At 45.1% G+C, this 27674-nt stretch overlaps 1 protein-coding gene across 1 annotated transcript in view; it reads right to left on the bottom strand.

The window, feature by feature from the left end:
- Positions 1–27674, bottom strand: part of LOC128699790 (protein O-linked-mannose beta-1,2-N-acetylglucosaminyltransferase 1-like) — a 44936-nt gene that overhangs the window by 3045 nt on the left and 14217 nt on the right. Inside the window, exons 5-9 of the mRNA XM_070102456.1 lie at positions 24361–24545; positions 13769–13830; positions 13458–13542; positions 9982–10157; positions 7759–8362 (exon numbers count right to left, since the gene is read on the bottom strand). Coding sequence (XP_069958557.1) covers positions 7759–8362; positions 9982–10157; positions 13458–13542; positions 13769–13830; positions 24361–24545 — 1112 coding nt within the window. The remainder of the gene's footprint in view (positions 1–7758; positions 8363–9981; positions 10158–13457; positions 13543–13768; positions 13831–24360; positions 24546–27674) is intronic.

Raw genomic sequence — 27674 nt, 5'->3', positions numbered from 1 at the left:
GGTGGGGTGTTCCTGGGGATCAACGCTCCCATGGCCTTGTCCATGACCAGGTGGGGGTGTTCCTGGGGGTCAACGCTCCCATGGCCCTGTCCATGACCAGGTGGGGGGTGTTCCTGGGGGGTCAACGCTCCCAGGGCCCTGCCCGTGACCAGGTGGAGGTGTTCCAGGAGGGTCAACGCTCCCACGGCCCGGTCCGTGACCAGTTGGAGGGTGTTCTGGGGGGTCAATGCTCCCACGACCCGGTCCGTGACCAGATGGAGGGTGTTCTGGGGGGTCAACACTCCCACGGCCCGGTCCGTGACCAGGTGGAGGGTGTTCCGGGAGGGTCAACGCTCCCACGGCCCGGTCCGTGACCAGGTGGAGGGTGTTCCGGGGGTCAATGCTCCCACGGCCCGGTCATTGACCAGGTGGAGGGTGTTCCGGGAGGGTCAACGCTCCCACGGCCCGGTCAGTGACCAGGTGGAGGGTGTTCCGGGAGGGTCAACGCTCCCACGGCCCGGTCAGTGACCAGGTGGAGGGTGTTCCGGGAGGGTCAACGCTCCCATGGCCCGGTCCGTGACCAGGTGGAGGGTGTTCTGGGAGGGTCAATGCTCCCACGGCCCGGTCCGTGACCAGGTGGAGGGTGTTCCGGGAGGGTCAACGCTCCCAAGGCCCGGTCCCTGACCAGGTGGAGGGTGTTCCAGGAGGGTCAAAGCTCCCACGGCCCGGTCCGTGACCAGGTGGAGGGTGTTCCGGGGGTCAATGCTCCCACGGCCCGGTCACTGACCAGGTGGAGGGTGTTCCGGGAGGGTCAACGCTCCCAGGGCCCGGTCCGTGACCAGGTGGAGGGTGTTCCGGGAGGGTCAACGCTCGCACGGCCCGGTCAGTGACCAGGTGGAGGGTGTTCCGGGAGGGTCAACGCTCCCACGGCCCAGTCCCTGACCAGGTGGAGGGTGTTCCGGGAGGGTCAAAGCTCCCACGGCCCGGTCCGTGACCAGGTGGAGGGTGTTCCGGGGGTCAATGCTCCCACGGCCCGGTCATTGGCCAGGTGGAGGGTGTTCCGGGAGGGTCAACGCTCCCACGGCCCGGTCAGTGACCAGGTGGAGGGTGTTCCGGGAGGGTCAACGCTCCCACGGCCCGGTCTGTGACCAGGTGGAGGGTGTTCCGGGAGGGTCAACGCTCCCACGGCCCGGTCTGTGACCAGGTGGAGGGTGTTCCGGGAGGGTCAACGCTCCCACGGCCCGGTCCGTGACCAGGACTCGTGGTGGATCAGCTAAAACATTAGTCGTCACATTCTTCCATTTTAAATATCTTAAGTTGAAATCACCAAGGAAGAAGATATTTGGGGTTGGAAGATTTTCCAGACAGTAGTCAGTTTTCAACAGTTCTCCCTTGAACTGTTGGGAAGTTACATCTGCTGGCTTGTATACAACCACAATGACCTAAGAACATAAGAAAGGAGGAACACTGCAGCAGGCCTGTTGGCCCATACTAGGCAGGTCCTAGGACGAGGTTTTGGTTCTTTATCTTTACTGAAAAAACTTCAACTACAAGACAAATTTCAATTACTCCACTATGGAAAACTCGAGGAAATAAAAACTGAATCACAACAAGAACTGAAATCACAAAAGTGAATAACAACACTGTCTCTACCACATCTACTAGTGAAATGATAAGATGGATAATGAGAACCTTCAAAACTAGGGATGCCAAGTCCATGATGAATCTCGTCGAATTTCTAGTTATCTCTAGGCTGGAATATTGCTGTTCACTAATGACCCCTTCTAAGGCTGGCGAAACTGCAGACCTGGAGAATGTACAGAGAACTTTCACGACACGTTTAAGTATAATAAAGCACCTAAATTACTAGGAACAATTGATGTCCCTTGACCTGTACTCCTTGGAACACATAATGTGAGAGAGACTAACACATCCTGAACACTATCAACAACATGAGGGGGACTAACATACTCTGGACACTATCAACAACATGAGGGGGACTAACATACTCTGGACACTATCAACAACATGAGGGGGACTAACATACTCTGGACACTATCAACAACATGAGGGGGACTAACATACTTTGGACACTATCAACAACATGAGGGGGACTAACATACTCTGGACACTATCAACAACATGAGGGGGACTAACATACTCTGGACACTATCAACATGAGGGGGACTAACATACTCTGGACACTATCAACAACATGAGGGGGACTAACATACTCTGGACACTATCAACAACATGAGGGGGACTAACATACTTTGGACACTATCAACAACATGAGGGGGACTAACATAACATGGACACTATCAACAACATGAGGGGAACTAACATAACATGGACACTATCAACAACATGAGGGGGACTAACATACTCTGGACACTATCAACAACATGAGGGGGACTAACATACTCTGGACACTATCAACAACATGAGGGGGACTAACATACTCTGGACACTATCAACAACATGAGGGGGACTAACATACTCTGGACACTATCAACAACATGAGGGGGACTAACATACTCTGGACACTATCAACAACATGAGGGGGACTAACATACTCTGGACACTATCAACAACATGAGGGGGACTAACATACTCTGGACACTATCAACAACATGAGGGGGACTAACATACTTTGGACAGTATCAACAACATGAGGGGGACTAACATACTTTGGACAGTATCAACAACATGAGGGGGACTAACATACTCTGGACACTATCAACAACATGAGGGGGACTAACATACTCTGGACACTATCAACAACATGAGGGGGACTAACATACTTTGGACACTATCAACAACATGAGGGGGACTAACATACTCTGGACACTATCAACAACATGAGGGGGACTAACATACTCTGGACACTATCAACAACATGAGGGGGACTAACATACTCTGGACACTATCAACAACATGAGGGGGACTAACATACTCTGGACACTATCAACAACATGAGGGGGACTAACATACTCTGGACACTATCAACAACATGAGGGGGACTAACATAACATGGACACTATCAACAACATGAGGGGGACTAACATACTTTGGACAGTATCAACAACATGAGGGGGACTAACATACTTTGGACACTATCAACAACATGAGGGGGACTAACATACTCTGGACACTATCAACAACATGAGGCTGACTAACATACTTTGGACACTATCAACAACATGAGGGGGACTAACATACTTTGAACACTATCAACAACATGAGGGGGACTAACATACTCTGGACACTATCAACAACATGAGGGGAACTAACATAACATGGACACTATCAACAACATGAGGGGGACTAACATACTCTGGACACTATCAACAACATGAGGGGGACTAACATAACATGGACACTATCAACAACATGAGGGGAACTAACATAACATGGACACTATCAACAACATGAGGGGGACTAACATACTCTGGACACTATCAACAACATGAGGGGGACTAACATAACATGGACACTATCAACAACATGAGGGGAACTAACATAACATGGACACTATCAACAACATGAGGGGGACTAACATAACATGGACACTATCAACAACATGAGGGGAACTAACATACCCTGGACACTATCAACAACATGAGGGGGACTAACATACTCTGGACACTATCAACAACATGAGGGGGACTAACATAACATGGACACTATCAACAACATGAGGGGGACTAACATACTCTGGACACTATCAACAACATGAGGGGGACTAACATACTTTGGACACTATCAACAACATGAGGGGGACTAACATACTCTGGACACTATCAACAACATGAGGGGGACTAACATACTCTGGACACTATCAACATGAGGGGGACTAACATACTCTGGACACTATCAACAACATGAGGGGGACTAACATACTCTGGACACTATCAACAACATGAGGGGGACTAACATACTTTGGACACTATCAACAACATGAGGGGGACTAACATAACATGGACACTATCAACAACATGAGGGGAACTAACATAACATGGACACTATCAACAACATGAGGGGGACTAACATACTCTGGACACTATCAACAACATGAGGGGGACTAACATACTCTGGACACTATCAACAACATGAGGGGGACTAACATACTCTGGACACTATCAACAACATGAGGGGGACTAACATACTCTGGACACTATCAACAACATGAGGGGGACTAACATACTCTGGACACTATCAACAACATGAGGGGGACTAACATACTTTGGACAGTATCAACAACATGAGGGGGACTAACATACTTTGGACAGTATCAACAACATGAGGGGGACTAACATACTCTGGACACTATCAACAACATGAGGGGGACTAACATACTCTGGACACTATCAACAACATGAGGGGGACTAACATACTTTGGACACTATCAACAACATGAGGGGGACTAACATACTCTGGACACTATCAACAACATGAGGGGGACTAACATACTCTGGACACTATCAACAACATGAGGGGGACTAACATACTCTGGACACTATCAACAACATGAGGGGGACTAACATACTCTGGACACTATCAACAACATGAGGGGGACTAACATACTCTGGACACTATCAACAACATGAGGGGGACTAACATAACATGGACACTATCAACAACATGAGGGGGACTAACATACTTTGGACAGTATCAACAACATGAGGGGGACTAACATACTTTGGACACTATCAACAACATGAGGGGGACTAACATACTCTGGACACTATCAACAACATGAGGCTGACTAACATACTTTGGACACTATCAACAACATGAGGGGGACTAACATACTTTGGACACTATCAACAACATGAGGGGGACTAACATACTCTGGACACTATCAACAACATGAGGGGAACTAACATAACATGGACACTATCAACAACATGAGGGGGACTAACATACTCTGGACACTATCAACAACATGAGGGGGACTAACATAACATGGACACTATCAACAACATGAGGGGAACTAACATAACATGGACACTATCAACAACATGAGGGGGACTAACATACTCTGGACACTATCAACAACATGAGGGGGACTAACATAACATGGACACTATCAACAACATGAGGGGAACTAACATAACATGGACACTATCAACAACATGAGGGGGACTAACATAACATGGACACTATCAACAACATGAGGGGAACTAACATACCCTGGACACTATCAACAACATGAGGGGGACTAACATACTCTGGACACTATCAACAACATGAGGGGGACTAACATAACATGGACACTATCAACAACATGAGGGGGACTAACATACTCTGGACACTATCAACAACATGAGGGGGACTAACATACTCTGGACACTATCAACAACATGAGGGGGACTAACATAACATGGACACTATCAACAACATGAGGGGAACTAACATACCCTGGACACTATCAACAGCATGAGGGGGACTAACATAACATGGACACTATCAACAACATGAGGGGGACTAACATAACATGGACACTATCAACAACATGAGGGGGACTAACATACTCTGGACACTATCAACAACATGAGGGGGACTAACATACTCTGGACACTATCAACAACATGAGGGGGACTAACATAACATGGACAGTATCAACAACATGAGGGGGACTAACATACTCTGGACACTATCAACAACATGAGGGGGACTAACATAACATGGACACTATCAACAACATGAGGGGAACTAACATACCCTGGACACTATAAAAAAAAAAATTCAAATTTAAGTCAACGGTCTCCATGTATGGGTACCCATCGAGGAGTTGGGGATAGATGGACACGGATGGGGATGGAGGAGGGAGAGGGAGAAAGAGGGAGGGGAGAGTAGCAACAATGGAGTACAGTAGCAGCTCTCTCTACCCGACCCCTACCCTTACTTTCTCTCCCTCACCCATACAAGCCCAGCCTACCACCACCGCTACCACCACCGGTGTTGGTGATGCTAGGCTTAGTCACCGGTGGTGACTCAGCCTAGCAGCTAGGCTCTGAGTCGCGAGACAGCCCCATATAAGCACATAGCGAGAAAGATACAATGATAATATACACTTGGAAAATCCTAGAGGGACAAGTCTCAAATCTACACACACAAATCACTCCCAACGAGAGGAAAAGACTAGGCAGGTGGTGCAATATTCCCCCAATAAAGAGCAGGGGCACCATGAGTACGCTAAGAGACAACGCAATAAGTGTCAGGCGCCCAAGACTATTCAACTGCCTCTCAGCATACATAAGGGGGTATTACCAATAGACCCCTGGCTGTTTTCAAGGAGGAGCTGGACAGGCATCTAAAGTCAGTACCTGACCAGCCGGGCTGTGGTTCCTACGTCGGTTTGCGCGCGGCCAGCAGTAACAGCCTGGTTGATTAGACCCTGATCCAACACGAGACCTGGTCATGGGCCGTGGCGCGAGGGCGTTGACCCCCGGAAAACCCTCAAGGTATACTCCAGGTATATCGCTGGCCACCTGGACCTCAGTGGTGTTAAGGTTCAAGTCTCTTACCACTGGTGTTAAGGTTCAAGTCTCTTACCACTGGTGTTAAGGTTCAAGTCTCTTACCACTGGTGTTAAGGTTCAAGTCTCTCACCACTGGTGTTAAGGTTCAAGTCTCTCACCACTGGTGTTAAGGTTCAAGTCTCTCACCACTGGTGTTAAGGGTCAAGTCTCTTACCACTGGTGTTAAGGTTCAAGTCTCTTACCACTGGTGTTAACACTCTTACCACTGGTGTTAAGGTTCAAGTCTCTTACCACTGGTGTTAACACTCTTACCACTGGTGTTAAGGTTCAAGTCTCTTACCACTGGTGTCAAGGTTCGTCTCTTGCCACTGGTGTTAAGGTTCAAGTCTCTTACCACTGGTGTTAAGGTTCAAGTCTCTTGCCACTGGTGTTAAGGTTCAAGTCTCTTACCACTGGTGTTAAGGTTCAAGTCTCTTGCCACTGGTGTTAAGGTTCAAGTCTCTCACCACTGGTGTTAAGGTTCAAGTCTCTCACCACTGGTGTTAAGATTCAAGTGTCTTACCACTGGTGTTAAGGTTCAAATCTCTTACCACTGGTGTTAAGGTTCAAGTCTCTTACCACTGGTGTTAAGGTTCAAGTCTCTTACCACTGGTGTTAAGGTTCAAGTCTCTCACCACTGGTGTTAAGGTTCAAGTCTCTCACCACTGGTGTTAAGGTTCAAGTCTCTCACCACTGGTGTTAAGGTTCAAGTCTCTTATCACTGGTGTTAAGGTTCAAGTCTCTTACCACTGGTGTTAAGGTTAAAGTCTCTTACCACTGGTATTAAGGTTCAAGTCTCTTACCACTGGTGTTAAGGTTCAAGTCTCTTACCACTGGTGTTAAGGTTCAAGTCTCTTACCACTGGTGTTAAGGTTCAAGTCTCTTACCACTGGTGTTAAGGTTCAAGTCTCTTACCACTGGTGTTAAGGTTCAAGTCTCTTACCACTGGTGTTAAGGTTCAAGTCTCTTACCACTGGTGTTAAGGTTCAAGTCTCTTACCACTGGTGTTAAGTCACCATCTCGTTCACAATAAAATTTCTGAGTCCAGTCACTCAACAAATCAAGCATAATCTTAAACATTATAATTTGCTAGACTTAGGAAGCTCTTAGGGAAATATATTAGATAACTAGGTAGTTAGTTTTTATGAAAGGGCAGTTTGAGCAGGTGGGTGGGTGGGTGAGTGGGTTTGTGGGTGGGTGAGTGGGTTTGTGGGTGGGTTAGTGGGTGGGTTAATGGGTGGGTGCATACGTACTGCTAGAGGCCAGAGCCTGATCATAGCTTCTACCACAGGTCTCTCAGCACCCCAGCCAGCTAGGAAGCTTGATATGGACTCAGCAGCAACCTCATTCACTGTTTCCTCCTCCTCCTCTTCTTCTTCCTGCTCATTCTTTTCTATTGATTTCTCTTCTTTCCAGTGTTGTGGGTGACGTGTGTTAATTACACTATTCTCTCTCAGTGTTACTGACTGTAACAAACTGTCAGCAGCCTTGTTCACACTACTTGTTACTTTGTCTATCTCAAAGTAGTGAGTGCTGCTACTACTGTTGCTGCTACTACTGTTGCTGCTACTACTGTTATTGAAGTGGCTTGGGTCAGCACCACTGCTGTTAATGTAGTGTGATAACTTGGTAATTGATGTTTGGTAGTGGTGGGTGCCAGTAGTGAGCGAGTGGGTGGCATGGTGGGTGGCATGGACGTGGGTGTGAGGTGTGGTGGGCGGCGGTGGGCGGGGTGGGTGGTGGTAGGTGTAGAGAGTATAAGTGGTATCAGGTCTCATGCTGTTCACACACAACAAGTGGTGTTGCTTGATGCTGCTGCTGCCCTCAGCCACTGCTCGCCTGCCCTCACTCATCCACCTGTAACAACATACAACACTTGTATTTACATCAGTCAGTTCACAGAGCAGCAGATGCAGGGGTGGACACAATAATATCAACACTTGCTGACTGAACTGTGTTATCTTCCAAGACGATAATGCACCAATTTACACCAATAGAGTTGTTCAAAACTGTAATGAAGAACATAAAAGTGAAGTCTAACATTCCAATGGCTTCCACAATCACCGGATCTAAATCTTATGGAGCATCTGTGGGGTCAATTGAAACGGCAAGTCAAGAACTGATTTTGACCACCGTCGTCTCTGAAAGTAGGTTTTGCTTTAGAAATGCCTCAAAATGCCCATGAATACTGTTCAAATGCTATATAAATTAATTCCTCGACGAACTGGTGCTGTTTTACCTACAAGTGGAGGATTATATTTCTAATATAATCCTAAAACCACGGGACTATGCTCTAGGCCCAAACTCATGGAACTCCGTGTTCAAGCCCATGATGATTCTCTTCAAATTGCTTGTTCTCTCTAGGCTGGAATATTGCTGTACACTAACGGCCCTTTTCAAGGCTGGCAAAACTGCAGACCTGGAGAATATACAGAGAACTTTCACGGTATGTATAATTACAATAGAGCACCTAAATTACTGAGAACGTTTGAAGTCCCTTGACCTGTACTCTCTGGAGCAGAGGCGAGAGAGATACATCATAATCTACACCTGGAAAATCCTAGAGGGACTAGTCCCAAATCTGCACACTGAACTTACTCCCTACGAAAGCAAAAGACTCAGCAGGTGGTGCACCATTCACCCCAGTGAAAAGCAGGGGTGCCATGAATACACTAAGAGACAACATAAAAAGTGTCAGGGGCCCAGTAGACCCCTGGCTGTCTGCATGAGGGAACTGGACAGACAGTCAGTACCTGACCAGCCGGGCTGTGGTTCCTACCTCGGTTTGCGTGCGGCCAGCAGTAACAGTCTGGTTGATCAGCCCCTGATCCAACATGAAGCCTCGTCATGGACCGGGCCCCAGGGGCATTGACCCCCGGAACTCCCTCCAGGTAGACCTGCTACTTATGTTCACCTAGCAGTAAATAGGTACCTGGATGTTAGTCGACTGTTGTGCGTGGTGTCCCAAGGTGAAGGAACATTCCAACAGTACTGTTGGTGCAGAGAACATTCCAACAGTACTGTTAATGGTGCAGGCAACATTCCAACGGTACTGTTGGTGGCGCAGGAAACATTCCAACGGTACTGTTGGTGGTGTAGGCAACATTCCAACAGTACTGTTGGTGGTGCAGGCAACATTCCAACAGTACTGGGTACTGGGGGGATGAGGGTGGGAGTGGGGGGTTGGGGGTACTGGTTCATCCTCTCAGATAACATTCCAGTAGCTCTGAGTTTGTGTACGTCCCCCCCCGTCCCCATCTCTCTCTCTCTCTCTCTCTCTCCCTATATCTCCAAGTCATCAAGATAATTAACTTTCCTCACGTTATCTTATAAGCTATAAAGTCTAACTTTATTTTATTGTTTAAACTATAATTAATTATTGCAAATAATAAATTCAAAGTTTATGGAACCTCTAACTTTATTATTATTATTATTATTATTATTATTATTATTATTATTATTATTATTATTATTACCTATAGAAGGTAGGCTTGAGTACCATGTCGTCCTCTAGAGTGATGAAGTACTCGGCTCTTGGTCTGAGTACAAGTGCTGCAGTGAGTGCGGACTCATAGAGGAGAGTTATGTGTAGAGCAGCACAGTCTGATGACCTTTGTGTCTCCTCCAGGTATACACCATGACTCTCACACACCTGTAATGTATACAACAAGACTCTCACACACCTGTAATGTATACACCATGACTCTCACACACCTGTAATGTATACACCATGACTCTCACACACCTGTAATGCATACACCATGACTCTCACACACCTGTAATGTATACAACAAGACTCTCACACACCTGTAATGTATACACCATGACTCACACACCTGTAATGTATACACCATGACTCTCACACACCTGTAATGTATACACCATGACTCTCACACACCTGTAATGTATACATCATAACTCTCACACACCTGTAATGTATACAACAAGACTCTCACACACCTGTAATGTATACACCATGACTCTCACACACCTGTAATGTATACACCATGACTCTCACACACCTGTAATGTATACACCATGACTCTCACACACCTGTAATGTATACACCATGACTCTCACACACCTGTAATGTATACAACAAGACTCTCACACACCTGTAATGTATACACCATGACTCTCATACACCTGTAATGTATACAACAAGACTCACAAACCTGTAATGTATACACCATGACTCACACACCTGTAATGTATACACCATGACTCTCACACACCTGTAATGTATACACCATGACTCTCACACACCTGTAATGTATACAAGACTCTCACACACCTGTAATGTATACACCATGACTCTCACACACCTGTAATGTATACACCATGACTCTCACACACCTGTAATGCATACACCATGACTCACACACCTGTAATGTATACAACAAGACTCTCACACACATGTAATGTATACACCATGACTCTCACACACCTGTAATGTATACACCATGACTCTCACACACCTGTAATGTATACACCATGACTCTCACACACCTGTAATGTATACACCATGACTCTCACACACCTGTAATGTATACAACAAGACTCTCACACACCTGTAATGTATACACCATGACTCACACACCTGTAATGTATACACCATGACTCTCACACACCTGTAATGTATACAACAAGACTCTCACACACCTGTAATGTATACACCATGACTCACACACCTGTAATGTATACACCATGACTCTCACACACCTGTAATGTATACACCATGACTCTAACACACCTGTAATGTATACACCACGACTCTCACACACCTGTAATGTATACAACAAGACTCTCACACACCTGTAATGTATACAACAAGACTCTCACACACCTGTAATGTATACACCATGACTCTCACACACCTGTAATGTATACAACAAGACTCTCACACACCTGTAATGTGTACACCATGACTCACACACCTGTAATGTATACAACAAGACTCTCACACACCTGTAATGTGTACACCATGACTCACACACCTGTTATATATACACCATGACTCTCACACACCTGTAATGTATACACCATGACTCTCACACACCTGTAATGTATACACCATGACTCTCACACACCTGTAATGTATACAAGAAGACTCTCACACACCTGTAATGTATACACCATGACTCACACACCTGTAATGTATACACCATGACTCTCACACACCTGTAATGTATACACCATGACTCTAACACACCTGTAATGTATACACCACGACTCTCACACACCTGTAATGTATACAACAAGACTCTCACACACCTGTAATGTATACAACAAGACTCTCACACACCTGTAATGTGTACACCATGACTCACACACCTGTAATGTATACACCATGACTCTCACACACCTGTAATGTATACAACAAGACTCTCACACACCTGTAATGTGTACACCATGACTCACACACCTGTAATGTATACAACAAGACTCTCACACACCTGTAATGTGTACACCATGACTCACACACCTGTTATATATACACCATGACTCTCACACACCTGTAATGTATACACCATGACTCTCACACACCTGTAATGTATACACCATGACTCTCACACACCTGTAATGTATACAACAAGACTCTCACACACCTGTAATGTATACACCATGACTCTCACACACCTGTAATGTATACACCATGACTCTCACACACCTGCAATGTATACACCATGACTCTCACACACCTGTAATGTATACACCATGACTCTCACACACCTGTAATGTATACACCATGACTCTCACACACCTGTAATGTATACACCATGACTCTCACACACCTGTAATGTATACACCATGACTCTCACACACCTGTAATGTATACACCATGACTCTCACACACCTGTAATGTATACACCATGACTCTCACCTGTAATGTATACACCATGACTCTCACACACCTGTAATGTATACACCATGACTCTCACACACCTGTAATGTATACACCATGACTCTCACACACCTGTAATGTATACACCATGACTCACACACCTGTAATGTATACAACAAGACTCTCACACACCTGTAATGTATACACCATGACTCTCACACACCTGTAATGTATAAACCATGACTCTCACACACCTGTAATGTATACACCATGACTCTCACACACCTGTAATGTATACACCATGACTCTCACACACCTGTAATGTATACACCATGACTCTCACACACCTGTAATGTATACACCATGACTCACACACCTGTAATGTATACAACAAGACTCTCACACACCTGTAATGTATACACCATGACTCTCACACACCTGTAATGTATACACCATGACTCTCACACACCTGTAATGTATACACCATGACTCTCACACACCTGTAATGTATACACCATGACTCTCACACACCTGTAATGTATACACCATGACTCTCACACACCTGTAATGTATACACCATGACTCTCACACACCTGTAATGTATACACCATGACTCTCACACACCTGTAATGTATACACCATGACTCTCACACACCTGTAATGTATACACCATGACTCACACACCTGTAATGTATACACCAATACTATATAATACACTATTATTCATATATTTAATACATTATCTAACTTACCAAGCTGTATCAATAACACACACACACACACACACACACACACACACACATATATATATATATATATATATATATATATATATATATATATATATATATATATATATATATATATATATATATATATATATATATGCAAAACTCACCCACTTTGGGGGGAACTGAATGATAATTTAGGCCTTTCGTGTTGTAATCACATCATCAGGAGCTTGCAATGTTGCAGAAATGAGTAAGAAGTCCATGAAGATCCGTTCAGTGGAACAACTCTAGCTGATGTGTTGATTGCAAGACGAAAGGCCTAGAGCTATCACTCAACTCTCCCCGTGGTTGTTTTTCATTTTGTATGGCTTATTACCTGGCGCATTTCTTGAGTAGCATCACTGGTGAAGACAATGACGTGTGTGGGATGAACACCAGCCTCCCACACCTGCATCAGTAATCTGTAATACATACATGTGTGTTAATGTTGTTAAGTTGACTTCGTTGCTCTTGTTAATATCATGTTAACGTTATTTATAGTGAGTTTAAAGGTATTAAGTTAAATATAAGAGGCAATTATTGTCTTATGCTGTTCTGTGTATTTTCATGCTGAAATTCTCTCTCACACATGAAGGGCCAGGAGCTAAGAGCTGACCCCTGCAACCCCATGTGAGTAAGTTCACTCACCTATGTAGTGATTCAGGTCTGCTGGCTAATATCACCGTCACTGCATCATCCAAGTCTCCTTCCTTAGAAAAAACAATATATATATATATATATATATATATATATATATATATATATATATATATATATATATATATATATATATATATATATATATATATATATATATGCAGTCGCTCCATGTGATGGTATTTGCTTGGGCTTCCTCCTGTTTTCTGTTACACTGACAGCTCCTGATGGTGCGTTCATTGCAGCATTAAAGGCCTAGAGATATCATTCAACTCCCCCCGTGGTTGTTTTGCATCTTCTATCTCTTGTTAGCGACTCTTGCATAAAGAGGAAATTGTATTAGACAACTGTTGCTGTGCTGGAAGACACTCACAAAATTATTTCTTCCATTTGGGGCTCTTGTGGCCTGGTGGCTATAGCTCTCGCTTCACACGACGAGAGGCCGGGTTCGATTCCCAGCCAGGGTAGAAACATTGGGCATGTTTCTTTACACCTGTTGTCTATGTTCACCCATCAGTAAAATGGGTACCTGGGTGTTAGTGGACTGGTGTGGGTCGCATCCTGGGACAAAATTGACCTAATTTGCGAGAAATGTTCAGCATTACAAGGGTCTTTCTATATAGCAGTATGTCACTGATGTTAGCTATATATATATATATATATATATATATATATATATATATATATATATATATATATATATATATATATATATATATATATATATATATATATATATATATCGTGCCGAATAGGCAGAACTTGCGATCTTGGCTCAAATAGCAACGTTTATCTTGCCATATAGGGCAAGTGAAAATTTATGTATGCCATAATTTCGCCAAAATCATTCTGAACCTAACGAAAAAAATATATTTCACTGTGTTTGTTTAGTATTAAATTATTGTAAACAAATCTAAAATATATTTAGTTGGGTTAGGCTAAAATAAATTGTTCTTGTTATAATAAGGTTAGGTAAGTTTTCTAAGTTCCTTTTGGTGCAAAATTATAAATTTTTACATCATCATTAATGAAAAAAATATATCTTTAAACGTATAAGAGAAAATTTTAGAAAGGACTTAATTTTAAATGAGTTCTTGCTAATTGACCAGTTTTACATATTCGGCACGACATATATATATATACATGTATATATATATATATATATATATATATATATATATATATATATATATATATATATATATATATATATATATAATATATATATATATATATATATATATATATATATATATATATATATATATATATATATATATATATATATATATATATATCTTTATCACAACAATTAGGAATTTTAATTAATTAATAGTTTTGGTAGTAAAAATGTCCACTAATGTCAGGTTTATTTCTCCCAGGTTCAAGTTTAAGCTTAATAATAATAATAATAATAATAACAATAATAATAATAATAATAATAATAATAATAATAATAATAATATCTGCAGGAAGCTTAATTACTCTCATAGTAAACTTTACGATACTGTAGTACGTATTCAGCCTAAACTTTACATAGAAAATATAGATGTTATTGTTATGAGTGATAGTGAAGGCTAACAAGGGCAGCTTATAACATCGTAATAACTCTTAACATTAACATTATAAAAAACATCAACGAGAATGATACAACATTAATGTTAACTTTAATTAACTCAGGAAAATTTAATGTCCGTATAAGTAAGAATTTCTATTGATGTATTAATATGTTGTTGATGCTGCATTATTGATGTTACAGTTGATGTTACGTAATTGATGTTATAGTTGATGTTACGTAATTGATGTTACAGTTGATGTTACGTAATTGATGTTATAGTTGATGTTACGTTATTGATGTTACAGTTGATGTTACGTAATTGATGTTATAGTTGATGTTACGTTATTGATGTTACAATTGATGTTACGTAATTGATGTTGCAGCTGATGTTATGTTATTGACGTTACAGTTGATGTTAAATTATTGATGTTACAGTTGATGTAATGTTATTGATGTTACAGATGACGTTATGTTATTGATGTTACAGTTAATGTTACGTTATTGATGTTATAGTTGATGTTACGTTATTGATGTTACAGTTAATGTTATGTTACTGATATTACAGTTATGTTATTGATGCTACAGATAATGTTATTGATGTTACAGTTGATGTTATGTTACTGATGATACGTCACTGATAGGAGGGAGAAAGTGAAGGGAAGGGGTGGAAGGAGGGAGGGAGGGAGAGAGAGAGAGGGAGAATACAAGGAGGGGAGTAGACATTAAAGTGGACAGATGGTAAGAAGAGAAAAATGGTGAGATGTAGGGAGAGAGAGGGAGAGAGGGAAAGAGAGGGAGGGAGAGAGAGGGAGGTAGAGAGAGAGAGAGGGAGAGAGAGGGAGAGAGAGGGAGAGGGAGGGAGAGGGAGGGAGAGGGAGGGAGGGAGAGGGAGGGAGGGAGGGAGAGGGAGGGAGGGAGAGAGAGGGAGAGAGGGAGAGGGAGAGAGAGGGAGAGGGAGGGAGGGAGAGGGAGGGAGGGAGAGGGAGGTAGAGAGAGAGAGGGAGAGAGAGGGAGAGAGAGGGAGAGGGAGGGAGAGGGAGGGAGAGGGAGGGAGGGAGAGGGAGGGAGGGCGGGAGGGAGAGAGAGGGAGAGAGAGGGAGAGGGAGGGAGAGGGAGGGAGAGGGAGGGAGGGAGGGAGGGAGGGAGGGAGGGAGGGAGGGAGGGAGAGGGAGGGAGAGGGAGGAAGAGGAAGGGAGAGGGAGAGGGAGGGAGAGGGAAGGAGAGAGAGGGAGGGAGAGAGAAGGAGAGGGAGGGAGAGAGAAGTAGAGGGAGGGAGGGAGGTAGAGGGAGGGAGGGAGAGAGAAGGAGAGAGAAGAGAGGGAGGGAGAGAGGGAGGGGGAAGGAGAGGGAGGGAGGGAGAGAGAGGGAGGGATGCAACACAAGGAGAAAAATGTAGTACTATTGATACTGGTTGATCTAGGGAGTGTACTGTTCCCACAGTGTTGTTCCCACAGTGTTGTTCCCACAGTGCTGTTCCCACAGTGTTGTTCCCACAGTGTTGTTCCCACAGTGTTGTTCCCACAGTGTTGTTCCCACAGTGTTGTTCCCACAGTGCACTGTTCCCACAGTGTTGTTCCCACAGTGTTGTTCCCACAGTGTTGTTCCCACAGTGCACTGTTCCCACAGTGCACTGTTCCCACAGTGTTGTTCCCACAGTGTTGTTCCCACAGTGTTGTTCCCACAGTGTTGTTCCCACAGTGCACTGTTCCCACAGTGTTGTTCCCACAGTGTTGTTCCCACAGTGTTGTTCCCACAGTGCACTGTTCCCACAGTGTTGTTCCCACAGTGTTGTTCCCACAGTGTTGTTCCCACAGTGTTGTTCCCACAGTGTTGTTCCCACAGTGCACTGTTCCCACAGTGTTGTTCCCACAGTGTTGTTCCCACAGTGCACTGTTCCCACAGTGTTGTTCCCACAGTGCACTGTTCCCACAGTGTTGTTCCCACAGTGCACTGTTCCCACAGTGTTGTTCCCACAGTGCACTGTTCCCACAGTGTTGTTCCCACAGTGCACTGTTCCCACAGTGTTGTTCCCACAGTGCACTGTTCACACAGTGTTGTTCCCACAGTGCACTGTTCCCAGTGTTGTTCCCACAGTGCACTGTTCCCACAGTGTTGTTTCCACAGTGTTGTTCCCACAGTGTTGCTCCCACAGTGTTGTTCCCACAGTGTTGTTCCCACAGTGTTGTTCCCACAGTGTTGTTCCCACAGTGTTGTTCCCACAGTGCACTGTTCCCACAGTGTTGTTCCCACATTGTTCCCACAGTGTTGTTCCCACAGTGTTGTTCCCACAGTGCACTGTTCCCACAGTGTTGTTCCCACAGTGTTGTTCCCACAGTGTTGTTCCCACAGTGTTGTTCCCACAGTGCACTGTTCCCACAGTGCACTGTTCCCACAGTGCACTGTTCCCACAGTGTTGTTCCCACAGTGTTGTTCCCACAGTGTTGTTCCCAAAGTGCACTGTTCCCATAGTGTTGTTCCCACAGTGTTGTTCCCACAGTGCACTGTTCCCACAGTGTTGTTCCCACAGTGCACTGTTCCCACAGTGTAGTTCCCACAGTGTTGTTCCCACAGTGTTGTTCCCACAGTGCTGTTCCCACAGTGCACTGTTCCCACAGTGTTGTTCCCACAGTGCACTGTTCCCACAGTGTTGTTCCCACAGTGTTGTTCCCGCAGTGCACTGTTCCCACAGTGTTGTTCCCACAGTGTTGTTCCCACAGTGCACTGTTTCCACAGTGTTGTTCCCACAGTGCACTGTTCCCACAGTGTTGTTCCCACAGTGTTGTTCCCACAGTGCAGTTCCCACAGTGTTGTTCCCACAGTGTTGTTCCCACAGTGCACTGTTCCCACAGTGTTGTTCCCACAGTGCACTGTTCCCACAGTGTTGTTCCCACAGTGCACTGTTCCCACAGTGTTGCTCCCACAATGCATTGTTCCCACAGTGTTGTTCCCACAGTGCACTGTTCCCACAGTGTTGTTCCCACAGTGTTGTTCCCACAGTGCACTGTTCCCACAGTGTTGTTCCCACAGTGTTGCTCCCACAGTGCACTGTTCCCACAGTGTTGTTCCCACAGTGTACTGTTCCCACAGTGTTGCTCCCACAGTGCACTGTTCTCACAGTGTTGTTCCCACAGTGTTGTTCCCGCAGTGCACTGTTCCCACAGTGTTGTTCCACAGTGTTGCTCCCACAGTGTTGTTCCCACAGTGCACTGTTCCCACAGTGTTGTTCCCACAGTGCACTGTTCCCGCAGTGTTGTTCCCACAGTGTACTGTTCCCACAGTGTTGTTACCACAGTGTTGTTCCCAAAGTGTTGCTCCCATAGTGTTGTTCGCACAGTGTTGTTCCCACAGTGTAGTTCCCACAGTGTTGTTCCCACACAATGTTCCAACACAGTGTTCCCACAGTGTTCCTCACAGTGTTCCCCACACAATGTTCCCCCACAGTGTTCTCCCCACAGTGTAGATTACATCTCGCTCAGCGTCGCTTGAGGGAGGTGTACCAGAGACCTTTCTTCATGCCAAGAATATTTGAGATTCTTGTGTGTGTGTGTGTGTGTGTGTGTGTGTGTGTGTGTGTGTGTGTGTGTGTGTGTGTGTGTGTGTGTGTGTGTGTGTGTACTCGCCTATTTGTACTCACCTATTTGTGGTTGCAGGGGTCGAGTCTTAGCTCCTGGCCCCGCCTCTTCACCGGTTGCTACTGGGTCCTCTCTCTCCCTGCTCCATGAGCTTTATCAAACCTGGTCTTAAAACTATGTATGGTTCCTGCCTCCCCTACGTCACTTTCTAGGCTATTCCACTGCCTGACAACTCTATGACTGAAGAAATACTTCCTAACATCCCTCTGGCTCATCTGAGTCTTCAACTTCCAATTATGACCTCTTGTTTCTGTGTCCCCTCCCTGGAACATCCTGTCTTTGTCCACCTTGTCTATTCCGCGCATTATTTTATATATCGTTATCATGTCTCCCCTGACCCTCCTGTCCTCCAGTGTCGTCAGGCCGATTTCCCTTAACCTTTCTTCATAGGACATTCCCCTTAGCTCTGGAACTAACCTTGTCGCAAACCTTTGCACTTTCTCTAATTTCTTGACGTGCTTGATCAAGTGCGGGTTCCAAACAGGTGCTGCATACTCCAGTATGGGCCTGACGTACACGGTGTACAGTGTCTTGAACGATTCCTTACTAAGGTATCGGAACGCTGTTCTCAGGTTTGCCAGGCGCCCATATGCTGCAGCAGTTATCTGGTTGATGTGTGCTTCCGGAGACATGCTCGGTGTTATACTCACCCCAAGACCTTTCTCCTTGAGCGAGGTTTGCAATCTTTGGCCACCTAGCCTATACTCTGTCTGCGGTCTTCTGTGCCCTTCCCCGATCTTCATGACTTTGCATTTGGCGGGGTTAAATTCGAGAAGCCGGTTGCTGGACCAGGTGTCCAGTCTGTCCAGGTCTCTTTGAAGTCCTGCCTGATCCTCATCTGATTTAATTCTCCTCATTAACTTCACATCATCTGCAAACAGGGACACTTCTGAGTCTAACCCTTCCATCATGTTCACATATACCAAAAATAGCACTGGTCCTAGAACCGACCCCTGTGGGACCCTGCTCGTCACAGGTGCCCACTGTGATACCTCATCACGTACCATGACTCGTTGTTGCCTCCCTGTCAGGTATTCTCTGATCCATTGCAGTGCCCTTCCTGTTATATGCGCCTGATCCTCTAGCTTCTGCACTAATCTCTTGTGAGGAACTGTGTCAAAGGCCTTCTTGCAGTCCAAGAAGATGCAATCAACCCACCCCTCTCTCTCGTGTCTTACTTCTGTTACTTTATCATAAAACTCCAGAAGGTTTGTGACACAGGATTTGCCTTCCATGAATCCGTGCTGGTTGGCGTTTATACTCTTGTTCCGTTCCAGGTGCTCCACCACTCTCCTCCTGATAATCTTCTCCATAACTTTGCATACTATACATGTCAGTGACACAGGTCTATAGTTTAGTGCCTCTTTTCTGCCTTCTTTTTTTAAAAATGGGAACTACATTTGCCGTCTTCCATACCTCAGGTAGTTGCCCAGTTTCCAGGGATGTGTTGAAGATTGTGGTAAATGGCACACACAGCATATCCGCTCCCTCTCTAAGCACCCACGGGGAGATGTCCGGTCCCATTGCCTTTGAGGTATCGATGTCCCTTAGCAGCTTCTTCACCTCCTCCTCATTTGTATGTATGTCATCCAACACTTGTTGGTATATTCCTTGCTGGTGTCCCCCTCTGTTCTGTCCCCCCAGAGGCCTTCCTGTCTCCACTGTAAATACTTCCTTAAATCTCATATTGAGCTCCTCACATATTTCTTGATCGTTTCTTGTGAGTTCCCCACCTTCTTTCCTCAGCCTTATCACCTGGTCTTTGACTGTTGTCTTCCTCCTAATGTGGCTATACAGCAGTTTCGGGTCAGATTTGACTGTCGATGCTATGTCGTTTTCGTACTGTCGCTGGGCCTCCCTCCTTATCTGTGCATACTCGTTTCTGGCTCTTCTACTAATCTCCTTATTTTCCTGGGTCCTTTGCCTCCTGTACCTTTTCCATTCTCTGGTGCACTTAGTTTTTGCCTCCCTACACCTTCGGGTAAACCAAGGACTCGCTTTGGTCTTCCTATTATTTCTATTTCCCTTGGGAACAAACCTTTCCTCTGCCTCCTTGCATTTTGTTGTTACATATTCCATCATCTCGTTTACTGATTTTCCTACCAGTTCTCTGTCCCACTGAACCTCCTGCAGGAAGTTCCTCATACCTGTGTAGTCCCCCCTTTTATAGTTTGGCTTTTCACATTCAATTCCTGTTACCTTCTTCACTTGTAACTCTACTATATAATCAAAACTCAGAACCATGTGATCGCTAGCTCCAAGGGGCCTCTCGTAAGTGATGTCCTCAGTGTCTGAACTGCTCAGGGTGAACACAAGATCCAGTCTTGCTGGCTCATCCTCCCTTCTCTCTCTGGTAGTGTCCCTGACATGTTGATGCATGAGGTTTTCAAGTACCACATCCATCATCTTGGCTCTCCATGTTTCGGGACCCCCATGTGGCTCCAGGTTTTCCCAGTCGATCTCCCTGTGGTTGTGTGGTTGTGTGTGTGTGTGTGTGTGTGTGTGTGTGTGTGTGTGTGTGTGTGTGTGTGTGTGTGTGTGTGTGTGTGTGTGTGCGCGCATGTGCATGTGTGTGTGTGTGTACTCACCTAGTTGAGGTTGCAGGGGTCGAGTCCAAGCTCCTGGCCCCGCCTCTTCACTGGTCGCCACTAGGTCACTCCCTGAACCATGAGCTTTATCGTACCTCTGCTTAAAGCTATGTATGGATCCTGCCTCCACTATATCTCTTCCCAAACTATTCCACTTCCTGACTACTATGTGGCTGAAGAAATACTTCCTAACTTCCCTGTGATTCATCTGTGTCTTCAATTTCCAACTGTGTCCCCTTGTTCCTGTGTCCCATCTCTGGAACGTTCTGTCTTTGTCAAGATAAGATAAGGTAAGATTTCGTTCGGATCTTTAACCCCTGAGGGTTAGCCACCCAGGATAACCCAAGAAAGTCAGTGCGTCATCGAGGACTGTTTAAATTACTTCCACTGGGGTCCTCAATCTTGTCCCCCAGGATGCGACCCACACCAGTCGACTAACACCCAGGTGCCTATTTGCTGCTAGGTGAATAGGACAACAGGTGTAAAGAAACACGTAGAAATGCTTCCACCCGCCGGGAATCGAACCCGAGCCCTCCATGTGTGAAGCGGGAGCTTTAGCCACCAGGCCACCGGGCCACTTTGTCAATTCCTCTCAGTATTTTATATGTCGTTATCATGTCCCCCCTATCTCTCCTGTCCTCCAATGTCGTCAGGTCGATTTCCCTTAACCTCTCCTCGTAGGAGATACCCCTTAGCTCTGGGACTATTCTTATTGCCAACCTTTGCACTTTCTCTAGTTTCTTTACGTGCTTGGCTAGATGTGGGTTCCAAACTGGTGCCGCATACTCCAATATTGGCCTAACATACACAGTGTACAGGGTCCTGAACGATCCCTTATTAAGATGGTGGAATGCTGTTCTTAGGTTTGCTAGGCGCCCATATGCTGATTCATTACCTTTGTAACTTGCCATGATTGTGACCAGATCTACCTGGAGTTCAATACCTTTGTAACTAGTTCAGCTATCATAACTTTGGGGTCCAGTCCCTGGACCCATTATGTACCTCTGTAATCTTTTGACTACCGCCCACAGGATGGGTATGGGGTGCATAATAAAGATATTAAACTAACTAACCATACGCTGCAGCAGTTATTTGGTTGATGTGCGCCTCAGATGTGCCTGGTGTTATACTTACCCCAAGATCTTTTTCCTTGAGTGAGGTTTGTAGTCTCTGTCCCCCTAGACTGTACTCAGTCTGTGGTCTTCTTTGCCCTTCCCCAATCTTCATGACTTTGCACTTGGTGGGGTTGAACTCCAGGAGCCAATTGCTGGACCCGGCCTGCAGCCTGTCCAGATCCCTTCGTAGTTCTTGCTGGTCTTCGTCTGATTGAATTCTTCTCATCAACGTCACATCATCTGCAAACAGGGACACCTCGGAGTCTATTCCTTACGTCATGTTGTTCACAAATAACAGAAACAGCACAGGTCCTAGGACTGACCCCTGTGGAAACGAACTCGTCGCAGGTGCCCACTCTGACACTTCGCCACGTACCATGACTCGCTGCTGCCTTCCTGATAGGTATTCCCTGATCCATTGTAGTGCCTTCCCTGTTATCCCTGCCTGGTCCTCCAGTTTTTGCACTAATATCTTGTGTGCAACTGTGTCAAACGCCTTCTTACAGTCCAAGAAAATGCAATCTACCCACCCCTCTCTCTCTTGTCTTACTGCTGTCACCCTGTCATAGAACTCCAGTAGGTTTGTGACACAGGATTTCCCGTCCCTGAAACCATGTTGGCTGTTGTTGATGAGCTCATTCCTTTCTAGGTGTTCCACCACTCTTCTGATAATCTTCTCTATGACTTTGCAAACTATACATGTCAGTGACACTGGTCTGTAGTTTAGTGCTTCATGTCTGTCTCCTTTTTTAAAAATTGGGACTACATTTGCTGTCTTCCATACCTCAGGCAATCTCCCCGTTTTGATAGATGTGCTGAATATTGTTGTTAGGGGTACACATAGTGCCTCTGCTCCCTCTCTCAGGACCCATGGAGAGATGTGATCTGGCCCCATCGCCTTTGAGGTATCTAGCTCGCTCAGCAGCCTCTTCACTTCTTCCTCGGTTGTATGTATTGTGCCTAACACATGGTGTACCCCACCTCTCCGTCTTTCTGGAGTCCCTTCTGTCTCCTCTGTGAACACTTCTTTGAATCTCACGTTGAGTTCCTCACATCACGGTCGTTTCTTGTTGTCTCTCCTCCTTCCTTCCTTAGCCAGATTACTTGGTCCTTGACTGTTGTTTTCCTCCTGATGTGGCTGCACAACAGCTTCGGGTCAGATTTGGGTTCCGCTGCTATGTCGTTTTCATATTGTCGTTGGGCCTCCCTTCTTACCTCTGCATATTCATTTCTGGCTCTGCGACTGCTCTCCTTATCCTCCTGGGTTCTTTGCCTTCTATACTTCTTCCATTCACTAGCACACTTGGTTTTTGCCTCCCTGCACCTTTGGGTGAACCATGGGCTCATCCTGGCTTTTACATTATTCCTGTTACCCTTGGGTACAAACCTCCCCTCAGCTTCCTTGTATATATTGTTACGTATATGTATGTATGTATGTATGTATGTGTGTGTGTGTGTGTGTGTGTGTGTGTGTGTGTGTGTGTGTGTGTGTGTGTGTGTGTGTGTGTGTGTGTGTAGGGTAGAATGTCAACTTAGTTCATCAGTGGACTCCAGAACAACCAATGGAACATTGAGCTCACCAAACATTGTACTCTAATGAGTACAATTGACCCCCAACATTTCAGTACTACTACTTTATCATCTTAGGAAATGTTTGAAGTTGACTTTGAAAATAGAAAGATTCATTCACCTGAGAGATGTGACTGTAAGTTCGTCTGGGTGGTGCTACTTCGGGTGCTGCTGCTGTCTGTAATGATGGTGGCGGGCAGGAACACCAGTCACCATAACCATCGTAAGCTGTACACAGCGCCACCCGTGCCGCCCATCGCCGCCCATCCTCGCTGGGTGGGCGTACACCTGGACACCAGGGTTCATCTGTCATGTGGGTCCACCAATATTAATCATCTCTTCCATAACGTTACTTGTATATATAAGCACTTATATAGTCAATATAAGAACTTATATAGTCAATATAAGAACTTATATAGTCAATATAAGAACTTATATAGTCAATATAAGAACTTATATAGTCAATATAAGAACTTATATAGTCAATATAAGCACTTATATAATCAATATAAGAACTTATATAGTCAATATAAGCACTTATATAGTCAATATAAGAACTTATATAGTCAATATAAGCACTTATATAGTCAATATAAGAACTTATATAGTCAATATAAGCACTTATATAGTCAATATAAGAACTTATATAGTCAATATAAGCACTTATATAGTCAATATAAGAACTTATATATTGAATATAAGCACTTATATAGTCAATATAAGAACTTATATAGTCAATATAAGCACTTATATAGTCAATATAAGCACTTATATAGTCAATATAAGCACTTATATAGTCAATATAAGCACTTATATAGTCAATATAAGAACTTATATAGTCAATATAAGAACTTATATAGTCAATATAAGAACTTATATAGTCAATATAAGCACTTATATAGTCAATATAAGCACTTATATAGTCAATATAAGCACTTATATAGTCAATATAAGAACTTATATAGTCAATATTTGTATTACACAGTGGTTTTAATTAAATTAATATATAATTCGAGATGTTTACAAATGGAATATTCATAAGAATCACTATCACCATCACTATCACCATCACTATCACTACCACCATCACTATTACCATCACTATCACCATCACTATCACTACCACCATCACTATCACCATCACTACCACCATCACTATCATCATCACTACCACCATCACTATCACCATCACTATCACCATCACTATCACCATCACTACCACCATCACTACCACCATCACTATCACCATCACTATCACTACCATCACTATCACCATTACTACCACCATCACTATCACCACCACCATCACTATCACCATCACTATCACCATCACTACCACCATCACTATCACCATCACTACCACCATCACTATCACCATCACTATCACTACCACCATCACCATCACTATCACCATCACTACCACCATCACTACCATCACTACCACCATCACTACCACCATCACTATCACCATCACCACCGCCATCATTACCTCCATCACTACGGCCATCACTACCACCATCACTACCACAATCAGTACCACCATCACTACCATCATCACCACCACCACTTACACACGTGGTCCATCAATTGGCTTCTCGAATTCAACCATGCCAAATGCAAAGTCATGAAGATTGGAGAAGGGCAAAAAAGACCGCAGACAGAGTATAGTCTAGGTGGCCAAAAACTGCAAACCTCACTGAAGGAGAAAGATCTTGGGGTGAGCATAACACCGAACACGTCTCTGGAAGCACGCATCAACCAGATAACTGCTGCAGCATATGGGCGCCTGGCAAACCTGATAATACTTTTCGATACCTTAGTAAGGAATCGTTCAAGACACTGTACACTGTGTACGTCAGGCCCATACTGGAGTGTGCAGCACCAGTCTGGAACCCACACCTGGTCAAGCACGTCAAGAAATTAGAGAAAGTGCAAAGGCTTGCAACAAGGTTAGTTCCGGAGCTCAGGGGAATGCCCTACGAAGAAAGGTTGAGGGAAATCGGCCTGACGGCGCTGGAGGACAGGAGGGCCAGGAGAGACATGATAACGACATATAAAATACTGCGTGGAATAGATAAGGTGGACAGAGACAGGATGTTCCAGAGAGGGGACACAGAAATAAAGGGTCACAGTTGGAAGCTAGACTCAGACGAGTCAGAGGGATGCTAGGTAGTATTTCTTCAGTCATAGAGTTGTCAGGAAGTGGAATAGTCTAACAAGTGATGCAGTGGAGGCAGGAACCAGACTGATGAACCAGACTGATGATCCAGACTGATGAACCAGACTGATGATCCAGACTGATGATCCAGACTGATGATCCAGACTGATGAACCAGACTGATGATCCAGACTGATGATCCAGACTGATGATCCAGACTGATGAACCAGACTGATGATCCAGACTGATGAACCAGACTTCTGCCATCCAGACTGATGAACCAGACTTCTGCCATCCAGACTGGTGAACCAGACTTCTGCCATCCAGACTGATGAACCAGACTTCTGCCATCCAGACTGGTGAACCAGACTTCTGCCATCCAGACTGGTGAACCAGACTTCTGCCATCCAGACTGGTGAACCAGACTTCTGCCATCCAGACTGGTGAACCAGACTTCTGCCATCCAGACTGGTGAACCAGACTTCTGCCATCCAGACTGGTGAACCAGACTTCTGCCATCCAGACTGGTGAACCAGACTTCTGCCATCCAGACTGGTGAACCAGACTTCTGCCATCCAGACTGGTGAACCAGACTTCTGCCATCCAGACTGGTGAACCAGACTTCTGCCATCCAGACTGGTGAACCAGACTTCTGCCATCCAGACTGGTGAACCAGACTTCTGCCATCCAGACTGGTGAACCAGACTTCTGCCATCCAGACTGGTGAACCAGACTTCTGCCATCCAGACTGGTGAACCAGACTTCTGCCATCCAGACTGGTGAACCAGACTTCTGCCATCCAGACTGGTGAACCAGACTTCTGCCATCCAGACTGGTGAACCAGACTTCTGCCATCCAGACTGGTGAACCAGACTTCTGCCATCCAGACTGATGAACCAGACTTCTGCCATCCAGACTGGTGAACCAGACTTCTGCCATCCAGACTGGTGAACCAGACTTCTGCCATCCAGACTGGTGAACCAGACTTCTGCCATCCAGACTGGTGAACCAGACTTCTGCCATCCAGACTGATGAACCAGACTTCTGCCATCCAGACTGGTGAACCAGACTTCTGCCATCCAGACTGGTGAACCAGACTTCTGCCATCCAGACTGGTGAACCAGACTTCTGCCATCCAGACTGGTGAACCAGACTTCTGCCATCCAGACTGGTGAACCAGACTTCTGCCATCCAGACTGATGAACCAGACTTCTGCCATCCAGACTGGTGAACCAGACTTCTGCCATCCAGACTGGTGAACCAGACTTCTGCCATCCA

Source organism: Cherax quadricarinatus, chromosome 81 (assembly GCF_038502225.1).
Source record: "Cherax quadricarinatus isolate ZL_2023a chromosome 81, ASM3850222v1, whole genome shotgun sequence".
NCBI lineage: Eukaryota > Metazoa > Arthropoda > Malacostraca > Decapoda > Parastacidae > Cherax > Cherax quadricarinatus.
This window is presented reverse-complemented; position numbering and strand designations above follow the sequence as displayed.